This window comes from Rattus rattus, chromosome 6 (assembly GCF_011064425.1).
Source record: "Rattus rattus isolate New Zealand chromosome 6, Rrattus_CSIRO_v1, whole genome shotgun sequence".
Classification (NCBI taxonomy): domain Eukaryota; kingdom Metazoa; phylum Chordata; class Mammalia; order Rodentia; family Muridae; genus Rattus; species Rattus rattus.
In genome coordinates this window covers 143,245,120-143,266,502 of record NC_046159.1, presented here as the reverse complement: position 1 = coordinate 143,266,502, position 21,383 = coordinate 143,245,120, and the positions used below count along the sequence as shown (strand labels likewise).

Sequence of the window (21,383 nt, the reverse complement as noted above, 5' to 3'; positions counted from 1 at the left end):
GTATAGAGATAAGAGTGATACACTGTAGAAACAATAAGGAAAGTGAAGCTATCAAGTGACCTTTACACGTATTGCAGATGGAGATCAATGGCCTAACATCCCAGGTTTAAGGGAGATTGTAAGGATAGTCACTGTTGCAGTGAAGAGCTCCAAGTGTGTACTACCTGTGAAACAGAGAACAATGCTATTGGCTCTGCTTTCTACTACCATCAAATAAATTATCTGCATAGTCTATGAGAAGGAGAAACTATGACTTGTGAATAGGGAATTGGAAAAAAAAATATGGACACAGATTTGCACCTCACAGCTGGAACTGAGCAGGCCTGTACTGCTAAAATTGTTTAAAGCTAATTTCCCTATTAACATCAAGTTGTACCCATAATGGACTGCAGTGTTTTTGGAAACTTTTACCATAGCTTCGGGTACTTGGCCTAACATGGGAAAGTGATTTCAAGTGTAAGAAAGCACAATGAATAAAAAGAATGTCCCCTGAAGTGTGGTGCTCGCACTTCTGATGGTGTGGCATTGAGGGACAATCCAAATGTTAAGCTTGCCTGGCTTGAAAATGGTTTGAATAATGAGCTATCTTCAACGTATCTGGGGCATGTTTATCAACACAAAGGCTGTGTTTAAATGTTTAATGGTTAGGAATGAAGTAGAAAAACCACCACCACCACCACCACCACCACCACCACCACCACCACCACCACCACCAGGACAACAACAACAACAACAACAACAGCAACAACAAAAACAACAACAACAAAGAAATCTGGAAGAGTTCCCAGCTTACACATCTGTCCCTGAATTGTAGACTTCTAGTTGATGGAAATGGAGGAGGCATAAAGACAGCTAAATTAAATTTATTCACAGTGGGTAGACTGTACTCCACATTCTTATGTGAAAAGAATGTAGAGGGAAAAAAACCTCTCTTATTCTGGAAATATGAGAAAAGGGAAAGAAACATCTTTGGCTAGCAGCCCAGTTAACTAACCAAGTATATGGCAAACCACCCTCTGTGCCAGAGAAGTGCAGCTGGCGGGGAACCTTTTGAGGCCAAAGGCAGGTCACAGCTCAGATCCTCAGTTAATGAGGCTGAATGGTCTCCAGACCTGCTTTGCATTGCCCAGAGTCTACACCATCAGGCTTTTGCTTGGTTGCTTGTTTGCTTGTCTGTGTCCCTCTCTTCCACTATTTGGGTTTTCTTTTCCCAGTGGGTTGAACCTAAAAGTCATGACATCTTAAAGTACCTTTGTGATACAAACTAACCTCAAATTAATTTACATTCTCAAACCACAGGACAGTGATTCTCAACCTTCCTGATGCTGTGCCCCTTTAATAGTGTTCTTCTTCTTGTGGTAACCCCCAACCATAACATTATCGTAATTGCTCCTAACTGTAATTTCTGTTATGAACCATAATGCAAATATCTAATATACAGGACATCAATATATGATTCCTGTGAAAAGGGATCTACCCCACCCCCACCACTAAGGAGTCATGACCCAGGTTGAGAACCACTACCATAAGAGCTTCCTGCCTGATAAAAGTAGATATGTATTGGTAGACTTCTAAAGGGAGACCATTGAACAAAAATATCATTCTCATACTTAACATAGAAATTATATATATATATATATATATATATATATATATATATTGGATCTCAAAATGCTGGCTCTATAAACTTGGAGGCTAGTCTCTGACTACTTCCTGTTATGATTTATTTACCTTTCTGAATATTCTCCCACTCATCAACTTCTGCATAGACCATGGTAGATATGGAAGTTAAAATTCTGAATATTCGCAACATTATAACTGCCAGGAGGCTTGGGCTGTGATATATGAAAGGTTTAATTTCTTCAGTCTCTTTACTGAAAATGGCCTGCGGCCATCAGCATGATACTGCAGTTCTAGTCTGTCTCTATACCTTACAGATCTCCGTGGTCTGTATCTTCCTGTTGCTGAGGCTACATTCAGCCTGGCCTTTAGACACGATCACAGTTCTAACTGCGTGCTTTCTCTTGTTTTCTTTAATCTTCCAACAGGAAGGAAATTATGACTCCAGCTTCATGTTCACTGGGCACCACCCCAGCGTGGCTTTGTCCTTCTGTTTCTGTATCCTGTTTATGAAACTTTGTCCCAAGACCTCGTTTCATTACCTTCTTTTTATGTTAGCACAGTCCCTAAGGGTATTCATAAACACCTGACATTTCAGACCTAGGTAATGATTCTTCATCTTTTCCTACTTCTATGGAATACTCTAGCTGTTGTTTAATTTTTGATCAACAGTTACAAACTGTGTTTTAGAAGATTTTTAAGCTACACGAGTTTACCTGAGGTCTATTAAATTGTTCGATTAATTTTTGTGCTTTTCCAAAATTTCAAAAGCCTCAGTGCAGTTGACTCTTTAATAAAACACATTTTGAATTCCCATATTTGGAAGATTCTCACAATTTATAGATAAAAATCTGCGACCCAGAAATTAAGTAATTGGTTAACATTCACTTAAGTTCCATTACTTCTCTATAATGCTTTCCTTTGGTCGGGATAAGACACATCACCAGGCAACTGCATATCCCACTGTGAAATGGTAGCTCAGCCAGCATAGAAAGTCTAGCTCCTCTCAAAGAGATGACTTCTGGTCACCGAGATTCAAATTCATGGAATTTTCTCCACCGGAGAATGCTAAGCAAAACCTTCCCCAAATTTAAGAATACTGGCCATTCTTCAACTGGGTCACTTATCCCCTTGCTGATGTGAGCAAGAATTACATACTCAGCACTGTTAAATGGAACTCCTCAGTGAAAGGCAATTCATTTTAAGTGGGAAGATCAAAGAATGGTGACAGTCATTTAGATAGAGTTAGCAGGTTAAGTGGAGGGGCGCTTTATTCTCTAGAAAGAGCAGCTGGAAAGCCGAAAAAAAAATTCTTCACGTCTTAGAAACTATAACTTCAAAAATACCCCTTTCTTTCAGACAACAGAAAATATGACTAGAGAGAAATTGGTATTAAATAAGAAAAACACTCTCAGCATAAAATAATAGGAAAGTCTGTAAACCTGTTGTAAGAAATATGATTATATTTAAAGTAAAACCCTGAATACCTTTCTAATTTAATGTGGGAAGAAGAAAATAATACTATAAGGAAAATTCTGTATACATATTTTTAGGTTTTTTCCAATTAGGCTTACATAGTACTACATAATGAAACATTTATTAATATAACAGAAAATCAATAGTTAATCATTTTTAGGCAAAAAGCAAAAGGAAATACAGTGCTAAAGTAACTGGCTCATTCCTCTAAGAAATGAAATTTATACACAAATAACTGTTAGAATAACTTTTTACCTTTGAATAAATAAAAACACATAAATATAATGTGTAAGTATAAAATACCTTAGAAAAACTTTATTAATAGCTTATTGGGGAAGAAATTTCTCAGCAGAATAGTTTCTTTTTTAAAAAAACTATACACTTATAAATAAGTAGTTTTTTTATAAAATGTAACAGTTTTGTAGAAAAATCAAAATTGTTGAACACAAATGATATATAATTAATAGCTACTTATAATATTTTAATATTAAATTATTGATTTCTGTAATGTATGAATGGCTTGAGGAAAGTGTTTTAAGTGAGTCTGCTAGCAACTACCTAAACTATGCACACCTAAGGTACTTCACAGAAAATTAAGGAAAATCTACAGCTAAGAAACATGAGGACATTTGCTCATTATTGAACACAATGTATTTGTTTTTTGTTTGTTTGTTTGTTTGTTTAATCGCTAACGGTTTCTCAAACCTTCGGTATGCTGTTTCTGTAAGGGGTGTGTACCTCCCTGGTGATCTTGATGAAGAAACAGTATAGTGACTAATATCTTCAACTTACTTCTTTTCTTTCAGGATTTTGTCCTGACTAAATAGGAAAGCAAATATAAAGGGATCCTTTTTATTATCAGAAAACAAGAGCTATTCAAAGAGCTTCTCTTTTTGACTGCGGATTACATATGGACAAAAGAGAGATAAAAGGATAGTGTTTACTAGTAACAGGAGGAAGCCGGGAAAGGCTCCCGGGGCAATGATGAGTACTGGAACTGAATAAACCCAAAATATCACTCATGCTTATCCGCACTAAGTGGTCTCTTGGCTCTTTGTGTGTTGTTGCAAGGTTAAAACCATTTATTTGCTTTCATAACAAAGAAAGAACCAAAGGAAAACGGAGACCTATAGATGGAAAATGCAGAGACCGGAAGATGTTTGAAAAACATTAAACTCCACCAAGAAAAAACAGTGTGACAAACAGCATGAGGGATTGCTCCTTTTCTTCATTAAAGCTAGCCCCAAAGTTCAACAGAAGCTCAGGGACTGCCGATTAACTTGCTGGCTACACCATAATCACCATCGGTTTCAAGACTAGTCTTTTAAGAAAGTCAGCAGATAAGTGACTCATGACCTCCTCCAACAGCACCCAACGGCGACGTGGCTCAGTGAGGAAACAAGCTCCTCCTAGCGCTGAATAACCTGGTGACAACATCTGTAGCCCAGGAGACCATGGGACGTCCCTGGGGCTTTTTATGAGGAGAGGAAATATTACAAGCAGCGACCTTATGAGAGAGGAGCAGGAGGCATCCTGCAGGGTAACATGCTTCAAATACAGCAGAAATACTGCTCTGTTCCTCAACTCAGGAAGCAGCTCTGTGGGTCCGGGACAATGGAAAACTGCCCATTTGCAAAGACAGATGAAAATACCAGTTGAAACATTGCAGGGAACAGACTTTTCAGTAAAATTCAATAAATACATTGTTTCTGCCCCATTGAATTTCATGGAGCATGGTACCATCATGATATGTGATATAGTGCTGTGAGGTACATTAAAATAATGCATAGACATTTCAGAATGAAGAGAATGTAACAGGTATGTTCAGCTAGAGGAACGTCTCCAGTAGAAGCATAGTTGTTTTTGTTTTTGTTTTTTTTCTCCATAGATCGACATATCTCTGTCAGGAAATGTTCAAAACACTTTAATCCCAAATTTATGTTAAAAATTAGTAGGAAAAGTGAATAAACATTACTTTTTTCTCCACTGACTTGAGATTCAATATATAAATATATAAAACGAAAATCTGTATATCTCCAAATACTTTTCTAATTGCTCTTATGATACAATATAATAGAAATAGATCTTTCATTTTGTGAACTAAACTAAACTCAATATTAGCTATAATTTAGAGATGTTACCATGGTTATGAAAATATCATGTTCCCATCTTCAGTCAGAAATTGTCTTGAAATGTTTTAAGAAACAAAAAGTTTGGAAGAAAACTCAAGGGAATTTATTTTAAATGTGTGCATCAATGCTACACTTGTGTTAAATTGGCCTCTTTCTATTCCCCAAACAATCGTAGCCTCTGTGGTTAGTGAGCAGACATTCCAACATTTCCTTTTATCAGCAAGTGGCAAGAGTGCTCTATGGCACTCAGGACTGTGTGGCTTTCAGAGCAAATAGCTTGACTTCAGTTTGACAGCAGCGTCCTTGCTGGTGATCGCTTACCTCTTCTCGATGCTCATCTCCTGACCGCTGGATGTACCACTCAACAGAGGCTTGTTGGGATTTAGGTATACATTCCAAAAAGGTTGAATTAAATTCAATTCCGAAAATCACCTTTTCATCAGCTGCTTCATGACTAATGCCTAGAAAGCAAACATAGCATTGGAGATTAACCTTGACCTGACTTTAAAAGCAATGGGAAAATAGACTGATTCAGAACAGATGTCATCAGGGAAGAAGCGTTCACATTATTAAAGAGAAAGGAAATTCGTATATAATACTGTTACCTGAGAGTCAAATACTCTTCAACAGGGTGATTTTTAAACTACACGTGTATCATCATTTTAGTCTTTCATTGCCATATTTTAAAGAAATGATAATTTACAAAATGTAACTCTTCACCTTGTATCTCTTCATTAAATAACTTTTTGTGTCCTTCAAAGTCATATCCCAACCTTAAGGTCATATTATATTCTGTTGTTAGTTTGGGGAGAGTAATTAGGTTATGTATTTTTTTTTCACTTCGATTTTATCTGTATCGGTGTTTTGCCTGCATGTGTGCCTGCATTACATGAAGAAACACTCGGAGAGGTAAGTATTTGGCAGATTAACTATGTAGGGAGTTAGAGATGGCTGTTATCTTCCATGTGAATGCTGGACATCTAGTGGTCCTCTAGAAGATAGGCAGTGCTTTTACTAATGAGTCATCCCTCTAGCCCCATCAATTTATTTTGAAAGGAGAGATAGACAGACAGCTACACACACACTCACACACACACTCGCACACGGGGGGGGGGAGACAGAGAGAGAGAGAGAGAGAGAGAGAGAGAGAGAGAGAGAGAGAGAGATTTTTCTTTTGTTGGTATACAGAATTGACCAGATAATATTTAGAAATTTCAGTATAACGAACAGGAAAGTAAGGAGAAAAGTCCAGGCTTGATGAAATTGTGTGACATGAACAAGCATAATGGTCTGACAGTGAATGGAAACACTTTCTTCACTGCCTACCATTTCAGCTTTAAAGAGATCCTTTCCCTCCCATATATTTAGTATGAGTCAGTTAATGAAAGCTAAAGGTTAGTTTCTCAGAAACTTTATTAATTTAGCTGCACTACCTAAAATACATTCCATCCAGAATGCTAAAAGGCTGTGTTCCATGTGGCAAATAAAATCTGCAATAAAATTAATCAAGCTAAAATAATGCTGACTACACAGCCTGGCTCAAGCATGCATTTGTCCATCATACATTCAGATATTCAATTCTACAGATGGACCAACTTAGTACTTCAGGCATCAGCAAAATACTGAGGCTTAAGGAATTTAGGGGAATTGCAAGTAAAACACACAAAACAGATTAACAGATAGATAATGGAGAGGAAAGCAAAAAAGTTTCCAGATTGGATGGGTGTGAAAGTCTCTCTGAGCAACTGCTGCATCACTGTAAATTCCAAGGATAGGATGAAATCATATGAGGAACCAGAGCCTCATTGTCAGAGCTGCCAATAAGAAGAGGTGGAGTCAGAAGGATTATCAAGAAGTTGCTGATAAGCAAACCACGGAACTGAGAACAGGACCCCGTTGAAGGAATCAGAGAAAGAACTGGAAGAGCTTGAAGGGGCTTCAGACCCCATATGAACAACAATGCCAACCAACCAGAGCTTCCAGGGACTAAGCCACTACCCAAAGACTATACATGGACTGACCCTGGACTCTGACCTCATAGGTAGCAAGGAATAGCCTAGTAAGAGCACCAGTGGAAGGGGAAGCCCTGGGTCCTGCTAAGACTGAACCCCCAGTGAACGTGATTGTTGGGGGAGGGCGGCAATGGGGGAGGATGGGGAGGGGAACTCCCATAAAGAAGGGGAGGGGAAGGGGTTAGGGGGATGTTGGCCCGGAAACCGGGAAAGGGAATAACAACTGAAATGTAAATAAGAAATACCCAAGTTAATAAAGATGGAGGGAAAAAAAAAGAAGTTGCTGATAGAATTAGAAAAGGAGAGGCAGCATTAAGGTTTCTAGGTGACTTTCACTTCAGTTGAGTGAGCAGCTGTGGTATTTACTAATAAGAGGTGGTCTGCAGAACATGAGAACACAAATTCTTTCTCAGCCACTCAGTGTAGATGCCAATTGGGCATTCAAGTACAGATTTTGAGTAGGAATGCAGACTCTCATGCCTAAGAGAAAGGAAAGTTAACTGAGAGCTTTAAAGTCAAACAGCATCTATTACTACATTAAGGTGAAAAAAGCAAACAGACATAGAATAAGAAAATAACTCAAGGTACCCCCGAACTGTGAGGAAGTTGAAAACATGCAGCAGATGCAGTTTGCTAGGTAGGAGGTCCAGGAGAAAGACACAGTGCCACAGTAGTGTGCAGAAGTCCACCTCTCTGGGCACAACAGGGGCTCAGGGATGTCTGGTGTAGATCTCCAATGACTAGTGATGTAATCTGGCAAAGAAGTAAAGCCAGCTCACAAAACTTCCCAACTGGCAAGCCTGAGTGTAAAGGATGAAGTGTTACAAAGAAGAAAGAATTGCCGATTGTATAAAAAGTGAAACCGAAGGTTGTCTGTTGGGTTTGCAATGGAAGAAGTTGCCAGTGACCTCAACAGGAATGGAATGGGCAGAATGAAGACTCAGAGAGGTCTTGGGCAATGGTTTATAGCAGTAAAGGGACATGGTGAAGGGGAGGCAATCACTCCCAGTGCCTGAGGCAATGACTGTACATTGTTCATTTCTTTGTGCCACTTGTCATCATCTGATATATCACTTATGTTTCCTATTTTATATTTGTCCTTAAACATAACAGTCAGTGGATATAAAGTCCAGGAATATGTAAGTAGTGTCTGTGAATACGTAGGTAATGTTTAGTTCATTGACATATTCTCAATACTCAAAGTTGTCCCTGGTAATATCTTCTTATTTATATGCGTAAGGATGTATATGAATTCAATCATGTTCACTAAATGATGGATGTAAAAGCAAGTCACTTTCACATTGGAATTTCAAGGCATACACCCTATTCTGTACCAGAACTTTCTTTGCAGAAAAATGAATTGTGAGGTAAAAACATGGCTGTGTTTGTTTTCCAATCAAGAGTTGACAACTGGATCACCAGTTATTAACTATGAAGAGTTAGGTCATTCTTGTTCAGTTACAATGTGATGGAAGAGAGAGAGGGGGGGGTGGGAATCCACTGCCTTAATAACAACACTCAGCAGAGAGAAAAGGGAGATCTGTCTCTGAGGTGATGGTCAGGATGGTTTACGTGGCTAATCAAATTCTAGTGAAGCATGCCAGGTGACATAATGAAACTCTGTCTTTCACTGAATTTTATCCCCTCCTCTTCCCTACTCATATTTTCAAAGCTTTCTGTTCTATGACTCTTCCCTTCGGAATGATATAGCCTCTAGCGATCTCTCCTTCCTACATTACTAATTATACCCTATGACATCTCCAAAGGGCATAAGCATGCTAAGGAATTTCTTTGTCTCACAGTATACTCAGATCAGTTAAGTGCATATGGAATTCGCTCAATGCACATTTACTGCTTGAATGTATACAAGAACAAGTGAATGTAAATAAAAGAGAGACTATCTAAAAATTTTTTTCTAATAAGTACCAAAGTTTTTATCAGACCTTCCTGGGAGGTCTTTGCATTTTACTCAAGATGCTCAAATGTTTGGGGCCAAATTCTGTTTTGCCTCTAACAGCCTTCAAACTTTATAAGGATGGATAAGGAACTGCAGAAGAAACATGCCATTGCATAGGAATTTAAAAGACATATGAAACAACCCAGGGTTTAACAGAGGATTATTCCCTTAGGCAAGTAGAGCGGGAATTAGTTTATAAAATCCTGTTACTTTTCTAGAACATAAGCACTGCACAGAGTGAGATAGTCATATATATGGTTGTTTAAACTTGTTAGTAACTTTCAAAAGAAACAGAAAGACTAGGCTTACCATTTTTAGTGGTAAGAAATGTGCATCAAGCCCATACTTACTGTCTTCTATGTCCCAGCACTGAGTGATTGGGTCTCCATATTTTACATCCTGGCGTCTAGCTCGCCTATGGAAAGAAGATTAAGCTAATTAGATTTTCAAGACTAATTGGAATGAAAGAAGGCTGTCTCTCCTGTTAAAACTGGCAGATGCAAACTGAACTTGTGTTACTTGTGCAACCTAAATGCAGGTCACTGTTCCCATCAATCAAACATTCATTTAAATTCTCGTGGTAAAAAAGTCTCAACATAACAAATCCTGTTTTGCATTAAGATGATCAGAATTTCATTTATCTACTGTTCTTTTCTCTAACTTGACAAATTAATCAACAGAACAGGTTGAAAATTATTACGACCCAACTTTGTATACAAGACATGAAAATAACTCTTCTTCACCTTCTGCCTGTCAAAATTATAATATAAAAGTGTTCCAACGAATAGGAAAGTACTCATCACATCTACACTCACTCTATTGGAGATTTAATTTGATAAATTAAGTACTGTCAGAAACAGAACTACACGTTCAATATGGCATGTCTGCATACGTGTTATTAATAAACATCATATCAATAAATATGTAATTAACATTTTTCTGGTTTCATATTTCAAAGGAAACTTCACGTTTTACTCGATCTAAATATGTCTTATGCATCAATATATTTTCATTGTATTTTTCTATTTTTAACATAAAGTACTTTAGCATGCACATAAAACCTAAAGACATCTTAACATGCTATTATATGATGTTTTCACACACATATAATTGTGTGATGGTGAAATTGGATTAAATGTACTTATTTCTTTATATATTTTTTGCAATATAAATATTCAAAATTCCTCTTGGTTTGTTTGAACTGTACAGTACAGTGTTAACACCGCTAGTCTACACCATGCCACAGCACACTAGGGTTTCTTAGTCCTCTCTGATAGTTTTGTTAAATCCTATAGAACCCTCCTCCCCTGCTACTCTCTCCAGTCCATGTTGTCACTTCAGAGATCAGAGAGACTGCAGTAAACTTTCTCAGATGCTTGGAGTGCTCCCCAGGGTCAAAGCTGACCAGATGACAACCTTGGAAAAGAGTCATCCATTGTACACATCTGTAACCTCGGATAGACATTATGTTAGGTGAGGGAGCACATCACAGTGGCATGTCTGTAAGATCAGAGATACAGCCTTGGGAAATACAAGAAGAAAAAAAATATGACGGTATAAGGTACACGAGGTCACAAATGTTTTTAAATCTTGGCTTCTTCAGGAATGGGATCAATTAATCAAAGCCAACATTTATTGCCAAGTAATGAGCACTTTGTGTTTTGGCTTCTAGAAAAGTATTCCCCAAAGATTCACTAAGATGAGTGTTACTGGGCAGAAAAGTTTAACAAAATGTTGGTAACTTTTAACTGCTAATAATCATATTTATCCATTTATGTGCAATTTATAGACTTGAAAGGATATAAAGTGTGTCTCGGTTTTAACCAATTTTTCAGACTAAAGCAAGCACCTTTTATCTTTGAATTCTCCAGTTTAGAATTTGACAGATTAGTGAAATGTATAAAATAAAATAAATGTCCATTTGGTAGTGATGCAAATGCAATCTCTCCACTTCGCACTTAAAAACATACAAAAAGCTCAAAAGATAACTTAAAAATGAATCATCAAAATCACAAATAATTTATTCTAGAAGAACAGATACTTTGAATAATTCCTTAGAAAATAATGTTACTAATATGTATATACATAATGAGGTAAAAATATTCATCTAACATAAGTGTTAGTGATACGCCTTCGTATTATTTCTAATTGCTTTATTGGATGGGGTTGCTGTCCCACAGTCAAAACTCTGACTTATAATTGTTTCTGTCTGAAAGGACTGCAGGGATGGAAATGGAGAAGACCCTGAAGAAAAGAAGGTCCAGGAACAGGCCCAAAGTGCGATCCAGCTCAAGGGTAGGCCCCAAGGCCTGTCACTATTACTGAGGCTATGGAGTGCTCACAAAAAGGGACCTATCATGAGTGCCCTCTGAAAGACCCAACAAGCAGCTGAAAGAGTCAGATGCAGATATTTGCACCCAATCAATGAACAGAAGCCTCTGACCCCTCTGGTTGAATTAGGGAAAAGCTGGAAGAAGCTGAGGAGGAGAGCGACCCTGTAGGAAGACCATCAGTTTCGATTTACCTGGACCCCTGAGATCTCTCACTGGATCACCAATCAGGCAGCATAAGCAAGCTGATATGAGGCCCTCAACACATATACAGCAGAGGACTCCTGGGTCTGAGTTCAGTCAGAGAAGATGCACCTAACCCTCAAGAGACTGGTGGCTCCAGGGATTTTAGAGGTCTGGTTTGGCTGAGTGGGGTGGGGACATCTTTGTGAAGATAGAGGGGTGGGCAGGAGGTATGGGATGTGAAACAGTTGGAGGGTGGACCAGGAGGGGAATACAATCTAAGGTGTTAAAAAAAAAAATAAAAAAGGGGATTTAGGATTTAGTTCACTGGTAAAGTGTTTGCCTAGCAAGCACAAGGCCCTGCATTCGGTCCGCAGCTGGGGGCGGGGAGAACTAGAAGAGATGGGTTGGAGGGATGGCTCAGCAGTTAAGAGCACTGACTGTTCTTCCAAAGGTCCTGAGTTCAATTCTCAGTTATGTATGGATGTATAGTTATATAATATGCATTAAAATATATTTAAATAATAATAAATAGTGTGAAAATGTGTATCTTATACCTCTGGATCACTTGTAATTGTGTGTGTCAAATAAAGCAATAGTTGAGCTTTCTTAGCAATTTCCAGGTGTGTATAAAACAAAAGGCTACAAATGTCAAAGAAACAGTTTGTCGTTGAAGCTTATCTTAGTGACAGAAATTGACAAATTATAGTTATTAGAGTAAATATAAAATTGAACCAAGTCACGAGATGTACAATGGGTTGTATCTGAATTTCTACAAACATATATTTATAAATGACTTGAAAAGCAATAGATGTGACTATTTTCACATTTAGAAATTTGATAGAACAAATGTAGAAAAAAGTAGTTAATAACCACTTTGGAAAGTAGACAAGAAGTCACTATGTGACTCAGGCTGTTCTAAAATTCATTTCAATTCCCTTGGTTCTACCCCCTGAGTTGTGGGATTATAGGCATGTGGCGGCATGGTTATCTGTTAAAATAAAATTCAATGTTGTTGCATTTCAATGTAAGAAAATACTGTGTAGAATTTATCAGATTTTTTTTTCAAAAAAATCCATATTTCACTATTTCAGAACATCTGTTCTACCTTCCCAACTTTAATTTAATATAAAATGGCTGAACATTTTAATTGTAATATTCCTCCCACAGGCCAAGTTTTCTCTGCCTTTTATTTAAACTGCAAGAAAAGTCCCTCCTGTACAAAACTCCTCATGTGCTCAGAGGTATGTCCTGACCTTTTGGAAGTGGGTGCATATCTGGAGCAAGCATTTCCATCCCAAGCACAGTAAGGATCTCTGGCGAGACAGCAGTCTGCACAGGCTTTCCCATAAGTGTCGCATCTGTGCAAGGAGAGCTGAACCAATCCATCCCAGGAACCGACGTACAACTGTTGCTACAAATCAAGCAGAAGAAATTAATTAGCAACACTCACATTAGTCTTAAGAAGCACTCTTTTATAAATACCATGGGATAGCTTTAAATCTGGTTGTGAGTGTCCAGCTACCTTAAACACTTGTGGAGAAGTGTGAGAGGTAGTAAGACAAGTCAAGCTCTTCTACCCTTGGCCAGACTCTGTATTGAACATATTGATCTGAAATGGACAACATCTAGAAAGCTAAAGTAGACTTGGCAGGAGGAGAGGAGTAGTTAAGTCAAAAACCAGCTGCTAGCCTGTAGAACTGCAATGTCCAATGCTTTCTCAGTAGTAGAATTTATACTCTGGTAGGTTTTAGAAAGCATAAATGCTGCAGTCAATATTGATAGCATGCCTCTGCCACGCCTCTCAACATGAGGTGTGACTAAAAGACACTCCTGACACTGTCTATCTTTGAGTAACCATTTCGTTTGCTAATGATAATGCAACCCTGAAAGAATACGGATTACAACTGGGAGAGTAAATGTTTGTTATTTCTATGCAGACATCACCAAGTGGACTGGAGTAAAGCCATATCACAAAACAAAGGCTGCAGGGTCCTGGACACACATCACAAAAATGACACGTTGCAAGTTCACCCTGAAATTCTTACAGTACTCCTCATACAGTCCCATTAGTGTGTCTTCAGCAGAGGTCATGGAGAAGGAAGAGTAAGTCAGTGAGTAAGGCTCAGCATGTGCTTTCAATTAACTTGTGATCAACTCCAGTAGAGCACTCGAAGCTCTAAATAGAGGAGGAACCTCACAGAAATAGGCGCTAGGATTAAAAGCACAGAGGTTCTCATCCTCTAAAAATTACCTTTCACTTTATTTCCTGTTAAATTGTTAAGACTTTGATGTCATCAAATACAATGAATCCAGCTATCTGTTTTTCCTCAATACTTTGAAGGCGCTTATTTTCAACACCATTACGAATTTTCACTCTATCTGTGGACTCTAATCTGTTTCCACCTGCTCCCACAGCTGCCACCTTTACAATGCCTACATCATTGCTTGCGTAGATTGTTTGCAAGAGTTTGAACTATTTCCCCCTGATGCTATCCTTTTCTCTAACCTCTGCAGAAGACCCACTTCATCCTCCATAGACAGACCTTTACAAAACGATGGTCTTACAAAAAGATGGCATTTCTCTGCTTAAAACACATAATGGTTTTTGTCCTGAAATTGTTAAGCATCATGGAGAACAGGTAGGGCTAAAATATTCAGGCTTAGCTTTCCAGAGTCTTTTCTAACTTCCTTTTACCCTAAGCACACATATGTTTTAGGTCAAATTTTATACACACTTAATGGAAACAGGTGTAGATTTTTATTTTTCACATCCTTACTCCTCCATTCTTTCCCTCTTTTTATTTATCTGATTAACTATAGCCTCATTCATGACTCAGTTTGTCTGTTTCTTTCCTTATTTCCCTTCCACTGATCTTTCTGCCTCCTTCCAATCACTTCCTGCTTTTTGTCTTTCCCTTATGTGCTTCAGTTCTTTCTCCACATTGTTAGAATACTTCTCTCTCTCTCAACTTTCACCAGTGTTTCCAGAGGGGACATTAAGACTATGCTACTTATTCCTTTCTGTATATCCAAAGGACAATAGCATGGATTCAATGAATACATGTCATTTAATGAGCAAGTCAATCACACAGACTGGAGAAGAAAACTCATCTAGACTTTTCCCTTAATAATTGGACTACCATGCATAATTGTAGTAATGTCTTAATGTGGAACTTATGTTAACCAATGACTTTCTTAAATTTTGAGGATGTATGTATAAATGGAATGCAAAGTCTAAATCAAGTAATTTGGGATGTAGAATACAATACCAGGAAACTGTAAAATAATTATATATATATATATATATATATATATATATATATATAAATTGTTAGAAGTGACTACCATTAACACATTGTTTTGGTTAAACATCAGCATGTATTTAAATGAATAGGGATATATCAGTGAGAGAATAGGTAAAGTACTGGTCTAGTATTTGCAATTGTCTAGGGTGAATCACCAGCTCTGAGAAAAAACAAACAAACAAACAAACAAACAAAAAACCCCCAAGGTTTGGCTAATGCCTGTAAATAAACACAACAAGCAAGAGGAGGCAGTATTAAAACACAAAGATAGTGCATCCTGAACTAGCCTGAGATAGATAGTACGACTGTCCTCAGTACTCATTGGCTTGTCTAATGTGTGTGAAACCCTTGGTTCGATCCCAAGCATCATCAATTAAATAGAACAAAATAAACATTAAGTTCATAACAAATAAGAGAGAATTCTAGTTTTGTTCTTGAGAGAACTAGTTCTAAGAGTTGGTTACTGAGTGGGTATTGAAGGTTGACTCTTTAGTGTTGTGTACCAAAATTCTTTTTTTTCCATCTTTATTAAATTGTGTATTTCTTATTTACAAAATTCTTATTTGAAATCCCAGATACCCTAATTAAAAACTATTTTCAAAGTTTGTGATTATCATATTAAATATATGTCTTATGCCTTGAACAGAATCACACACAACTCAACCGTCCTAATGTTTTTGTATTGTTTTGTGGGGCTTTATGTTTTGTTTACTTTTTTCATTTTTCCTTTTCTTTTTGTTGTTGTTGTTTTGCTTTTTTAAGTCAAAGGAAGAGAGTACACTCATTCAATCTTCATTCTCCTACGGCCAGGCAAATACAATGACTTCTAATCAATAGGAGGAGTCAAGCCACCATCCACTATCTGCATTATTAATGACTTAACGTCTAGTTTCCAGTTTCAACAGATGAACTTTGATTTAGAGAACTTCAGGCTTCGGAAGTGAATTGTTGAACAAAAATTACAAGGTACCTGCTTCAGCGACAACTCCATGTTCAAGATGGCTGTTGGGTGCTGCAAAGAGAAGTAAATATCAGTAAAAGACATTCCCAGCTTTATATTAATCAGTCTTGTTTTATTTTATACAAAACATGGCTTTTCAGACTGAGAAGGGAAAATGATCAGTATTGCTTGCCACTGTATTAATTTACCATTACTAGGCATGAGGATACTTAAGGTTCTTTATGAGAGAGAAACAAGCCAACTGCATGAGGAAGTGCTGTGTTGAAAATGACTTCTTGTTACTCACAAGTTTTCACCTTGCTCTAAACCTGCTTATCTTAGCTGCTGCCATATAATTCATACTAGTGCTGACAAGAACATCTCTGTAATTATTTACTGCCTCATTCAGATCTTACTTGCATCAAAGATACTAAACATATTTTAGTAACAAAGCTTTGAAAAGCTATAGTTCTGTTTGTTGATGATGACAATCCTTATGTGACACTACAAGCTACCAAAGTGTGCACTTTCATGATACAGGTCCGACTTTATTTCTAATAAGACCAGAAGCATGAGTATAAAAGCAACCAAACATATAAAGCTGGGCATTTTTAAAAGATATTATATATATATATATATATATTATTTATCTATTATTTATTCACTTATTGCTTTTATGTACTAATTGACAAACGGCTGATGTTACAGATTTAAGAAAATATATAAAAGAAAAAATTAAAGTAAAAAAGTTTGTTTCTTTTTTTTATGTTTGTTCCAATAATTTTTGTTGTCCTTGATTTTAAAAACATGGTGATATCTATCAAATTATGTTTGGGCTCTTTGTTTTGTTTTGTTTGTTTTGTTTTTCTTTGCTTTGCTTTGTTCTATGAAAGAAAGGAAACATAGGTAGATAAGAGAAAGAAGAGGGGAGAAAAAAGGAAAAGAAGGAGACAAGCAGAGAGAGGAGAAAAGGAGAAAAAAAAAAAAGAAAAAAAGGAAGGGAAGGGAAGGGAAGGGGAAGGAAGGGAAGGGAAGGGAAGGAAGGAAGGAAGAGAAGAGAAGAAGAAAGAGAAGAAGAAGAAAGAGAAGAGAAGAGAAGAAGAAGAGAGACAAGAGGAGAAAGATGAAACAAGAAAAGGAGTCTGGGTATATAACTTAGTGGTGAGTTATTTGTATGCAAATTACCCAGGTTTCATCCCCAGCCTAGATGGATAGATGAATGGATGGATGGATGGATGGATGGATGAATCGACAGACAGACAGATAGATGATAGGTAGATAGATGATAGATGATGCATACATACATACTACATCATGCATGCATACATACATACGTACATACATACATAGAAATGGATGGGTTGAGGGTGAATGGGTGTGGGTAGATGAGTGGATGATAGATTGATGGATAAATAGATGGATAGGTGGATGGACAGAGGGAAGATGAGGAGGGAGGGAGGGAGGAAGAGGAGGAGAAGGAGGGAGGAGGAGGAGAGGAGGAAGAGGGAGGGGGAGGAAGAGGAAGAGAGGGAGAGGAGGAAGAGGAGGAGAGGGGAGGAGAGGAGGAGGAGAGGAGGAGGGAGGAGGAGGGGGAGGAGGGAAGAAAAAGAGGAGGAGGGAGAGGAGGAGGAGGAAGAGGAGGAGGGAGAGGAGGAAGAGGAGGAGGAGGAGGAAGAGGAGGAGGAGGAGGAGGAGGAGGAGGAGGAGGAGGAGGAGGAGGAGGAGAGGAGGAGGAAGAGGAGGAGGAAGAGGAGGAGGAGGAGGAGGAGGAGGAGGAGGAGGAGGAGGAGGAGGGAGAGGAGGAGGAGGAGGGGGGAGGAGGAGGGGGAGGAGGAGGAGGAGGGAGAGGAGAGGAGGAGGAGGGAGAGGAAGACGAGGAGGAGGGAGAGGAAGAGGAAGAGGAGGAGGAAGAGTAAAAGTCAGAACCAACTGAGATAACAGGCACTGATAAAACAGTCAATCCTTGGCACTAAGGCCCATGGAACACCATTTGTTCTCATGCACTTCTGTGCATGATAGGAACTCTTGAAGCCTCTGCTTCCCCCACCCTTATGTTTGACATCAACTTTTCCCTTAGGAACCACCCAAGATTTTGTTTTGGCAGAGGCCAGATAGCTGGTCTTGTTCTTGTTAACTTCTTGACCACTATTATCATCACAATGTAAACAGGATCCTGCAACCCCCAGCATGATAATTAACTTTAGCCCTTCACAGGGGAGGACTCTCCTCTCTCCAGGCAATGGATGTTTACATGGAAACAGTTTTTAATAAACCTATTTAACAAAACAAAAAACATAAAAGAACATATTTTCTAAGAAATATAACCTTATTTTTAGTGTTTTGCTTTTCAGGAAATAATTCTAAATACCAGAGAGTAGCTACAAAGAATGCCACACAAAAATATATTTATTGTTAGAAGCAGAACTTAAAACAAATAACTCTTCCTCCAGGCCTACTGACTCCCTTTGAGAGGTGAGAGGATTGTAGCGTACATAACTTGCTATCATTAATTGCTTTTCCTTTTCTCTCTTCGTTTCATTACAGTAATGAACTTTGTAGTTCTTACACACAATTCATAAACTTTTCCAGTTTTCTCAAATTCATTTGGGGAAAAATTGCCAAGTAACTCTCATAGGGCAGAAAAGCATCTGGGTAGTAAGAGGTCCCAGGCTACCATGCCGTGTGGCAATTTGAATGACCACCTCCTTGGATGATGCAGCAAGGAGAAGCAACCCTGGCAGCTTCTGCAAGTGTCATGCAGCGGGGCCAGTGAGTGCCTTTCCCACTTGCTTCCCTCTCTTGGTTAGGCCAGAGAAACCACTGAAGCATATTCCAGTGATTTCTCCAGGAAAAGGCAAAAGACAAGGAGCCCCATGCACAGCACTGAGGTCTCACCCTTTGTTTGGGACTCTGCGCCCTTTCTCACCTTGAATACCTGAAGCTCCTCGAGGACTACCTCCTCCATATTCCACTTCTCCTTGGAAATGCTCACAACTTTCAGGACGGTTCCAATGTCTGGAAAAAAAATTGACCCATAACCACACTGTTTCCATTTCAGTAGTAGGTTGAATGCATATTCCTGGAAATCTCAACATTTCCCTCTCTCTCAACAAAATCCAGCCAAATAAAGGAGTGAGAAATGAAGAGTCCTTATATGACGTTGCCCCTCCTGAGGAGACACTTATAAAGAGACTGAAAGGTTATATAAAAATATTTTAACTACATATACATATGTATATGACTAATTTAAATACTGAGTGAAATAACAGAGGTGAAATAAATTTATTTTTGTTTTTGAGTGCTAAACTATGCTAAATAAAGTATGTATATATATTTCCCTGCAATAAGATTCCCATGCAATACTGAGATTTCCCTAGTAATTGTATCTGATTTATTATAACAGATGTATATATTCTTTATATATTAGAACAATAATATATATTATATGTACATATGCCAATACTGACAGTCTTTCCATAAAGAAACTGACCGTAAGTTCAGATACATATGTGCTTTCAGAATGATTGTTAGCGAGTTAAAAATTAAGGCTTATTCAAATGATTTCAGTTCAAACTCATACGAAAATATAAGTTTAATGGTATATAACAAAAGTGATGTTTAAGAAAGGTGTCTTAAATTCCTTTATAATTAGGACAGCGTGACTGTGCATCACACTATCATAGAAAGATAATAAAAGCCACACTAGAAAAAAAAATGAAGGCCGTCCCTTTGCAATTAATCTATTGAAAACATGTCTAAACCTCTGAGCAGTGGGTCTTGAGAATAGGGACCTATAGTAATACCACTATATGCAGAAAAGTGCCTAGATTATTTAATTATTAAAAAAGGACTCTAGGATGTTCAAAGCTGTTAAATGCATGTTTACAGTACCAGATTGACTTCTAAGAGAATCCTGTTTTGCTGAGGAAAGGTTACCTAGTACCACCTAGTGGCCGAGTGCTGCTGGTGGGAGTGAACTGTAACCAGCCCGTGAATGAGCCTCGGCTGGACGGTTCATATTAAATTTAACTCAGGAGAGTTAAGGAGACTAATTAAAGCTCTGACCCTTCAGCGCTCATTGCTGCGTCCTCAGAAATGGCGCACTCCTCAGATTATCTGGGTTTCGCACTTGGCCTCTGTGACATCCCCGGGCCTGGCAGGTACTGTCTACTGGCCCTAGGAGTTACTACATGGCCCTTCTCAGAATAAGCCTAGTTTGTGCAGAACCCTGGGAGTACTTAATCGTTCTGAAATAATTTCATATTCTAAAGAACCCATTCTGATAAAATAACACTCAAACCTCATCAAGCAACATGGGTGATAAAGTGCCGAGGGTACAGCTGTCTTTTCTGTTGCTAGGACACTGATATTACACAGTATTTTTCCTAATTTTGAGAATCAACAAATAAGCAATATTATTTATGTAAAATTTATGCATATACGTGTCTCTCTCTATACATATATTACATATATTTCCGATCATCATTTAGAATCATAGACTATACAATTACGAGGAAACATTGGCAAACTATTAGCTGATGCTTATTTGTCTCTATATATTTGTCTGTGTGTGTCTATATCAATATCTATCTATTGGCAGCTAGACAAGCAGACAGATACAGAGACAGAGAGACGGATAGAAGATACATTCCTATTCCTTTGGGTGGTCTTAGACTTGTGGTCTTTGTCTTTAGTCTATGATTACAAGCATTCACTACCACACTTGGCCAAAAACATGTTATTTTGATCATATTTTAATTACAAATTGACACACAATAAACTAAATAACACAAACTGCATTAATAAAAATCCAATAAATTAATTTTTAAAATTATTTATTTTTCTTTTATGTGCCTTGGTGCTTTGATTGTAATTATGTACGCATGTATGAGGGTGTCAGGTCTGGAGTTACAGACAGTTGTGAGCTTCTGTGTTTGTGCTGGGAATTGAACCCAGGTCCTCTGGAAAAGCAGTCAGTACTCTTACCTGCTGAGTCATCTCTCCAGGACTCACAAAATTAAACTTAATATACAAAATTCATGAACAGGAAAGTAAACTTCCAAGAAGTTTTATTTGAAAGCATTTACAAAATAATGCTTAATGATTCTAAGAACTGCCTTTAGGCCATCAAGTCTCTGATTTCCAGGCTAGTGAAGGGAGGATTGTGTGTAGAATTTGCGAAGCACCCTGTGGTGGAAACAGCAGAAAAACATGGAGACACGGCTTCACTTACTTACTTTTAGTCCTCCATGATTAGTCAGATATAATTTGAGCAGCAAATCCGGAATAGTGCAAAAAACATTTAAGATACATGTATTTTAAAACTTCAGTAGGAAGACAGACATGATCATCATTTAAATGCACCGCCTAAACAAATTCAGAAAATACTGGCAAGGTACTGACTAAAGTTTACTGGATTTTGGAT

At 38.0% G+C, this 21,383-nt stretch overlaps 1 protein-coding gene across 1 annotated transcript in view; it reads right to left on the bottom strand.

The window, feature by feature from the left end:
• Positions 1–21,383, bottom strand: part of Sema3d (semaphorin 3D) — a 191,221-nt gene that overhangs the window by 4,512 nt on the left and 165,326 nt on the right. Inside the window, exons 13-17 of the mRNA XM_032907050.1 lie at positions 18,885–18,973; positions 15,989–16,030; positions 12,967–13,124; positions 9,548–9,612; positions 5,550–5,689 (exon numbers count right to left, since the gene is read on the bottom strand). Of these exons, the coding sequence (XP_032762941.1) occupies positions 5,550–5,689; positions 9,548–9,612; positions 12,967–13,124; positions 15,989–16,030; positions 18,885–18,973 (494 nt within the window). The remainder of the gene's footprint in view (positions 1–5,549; positions 5,690–9,547; positions 9,613–12,966; positions 13,125–15,988; positions 16,031–18,884; positions 18,974–21,383) is intronic.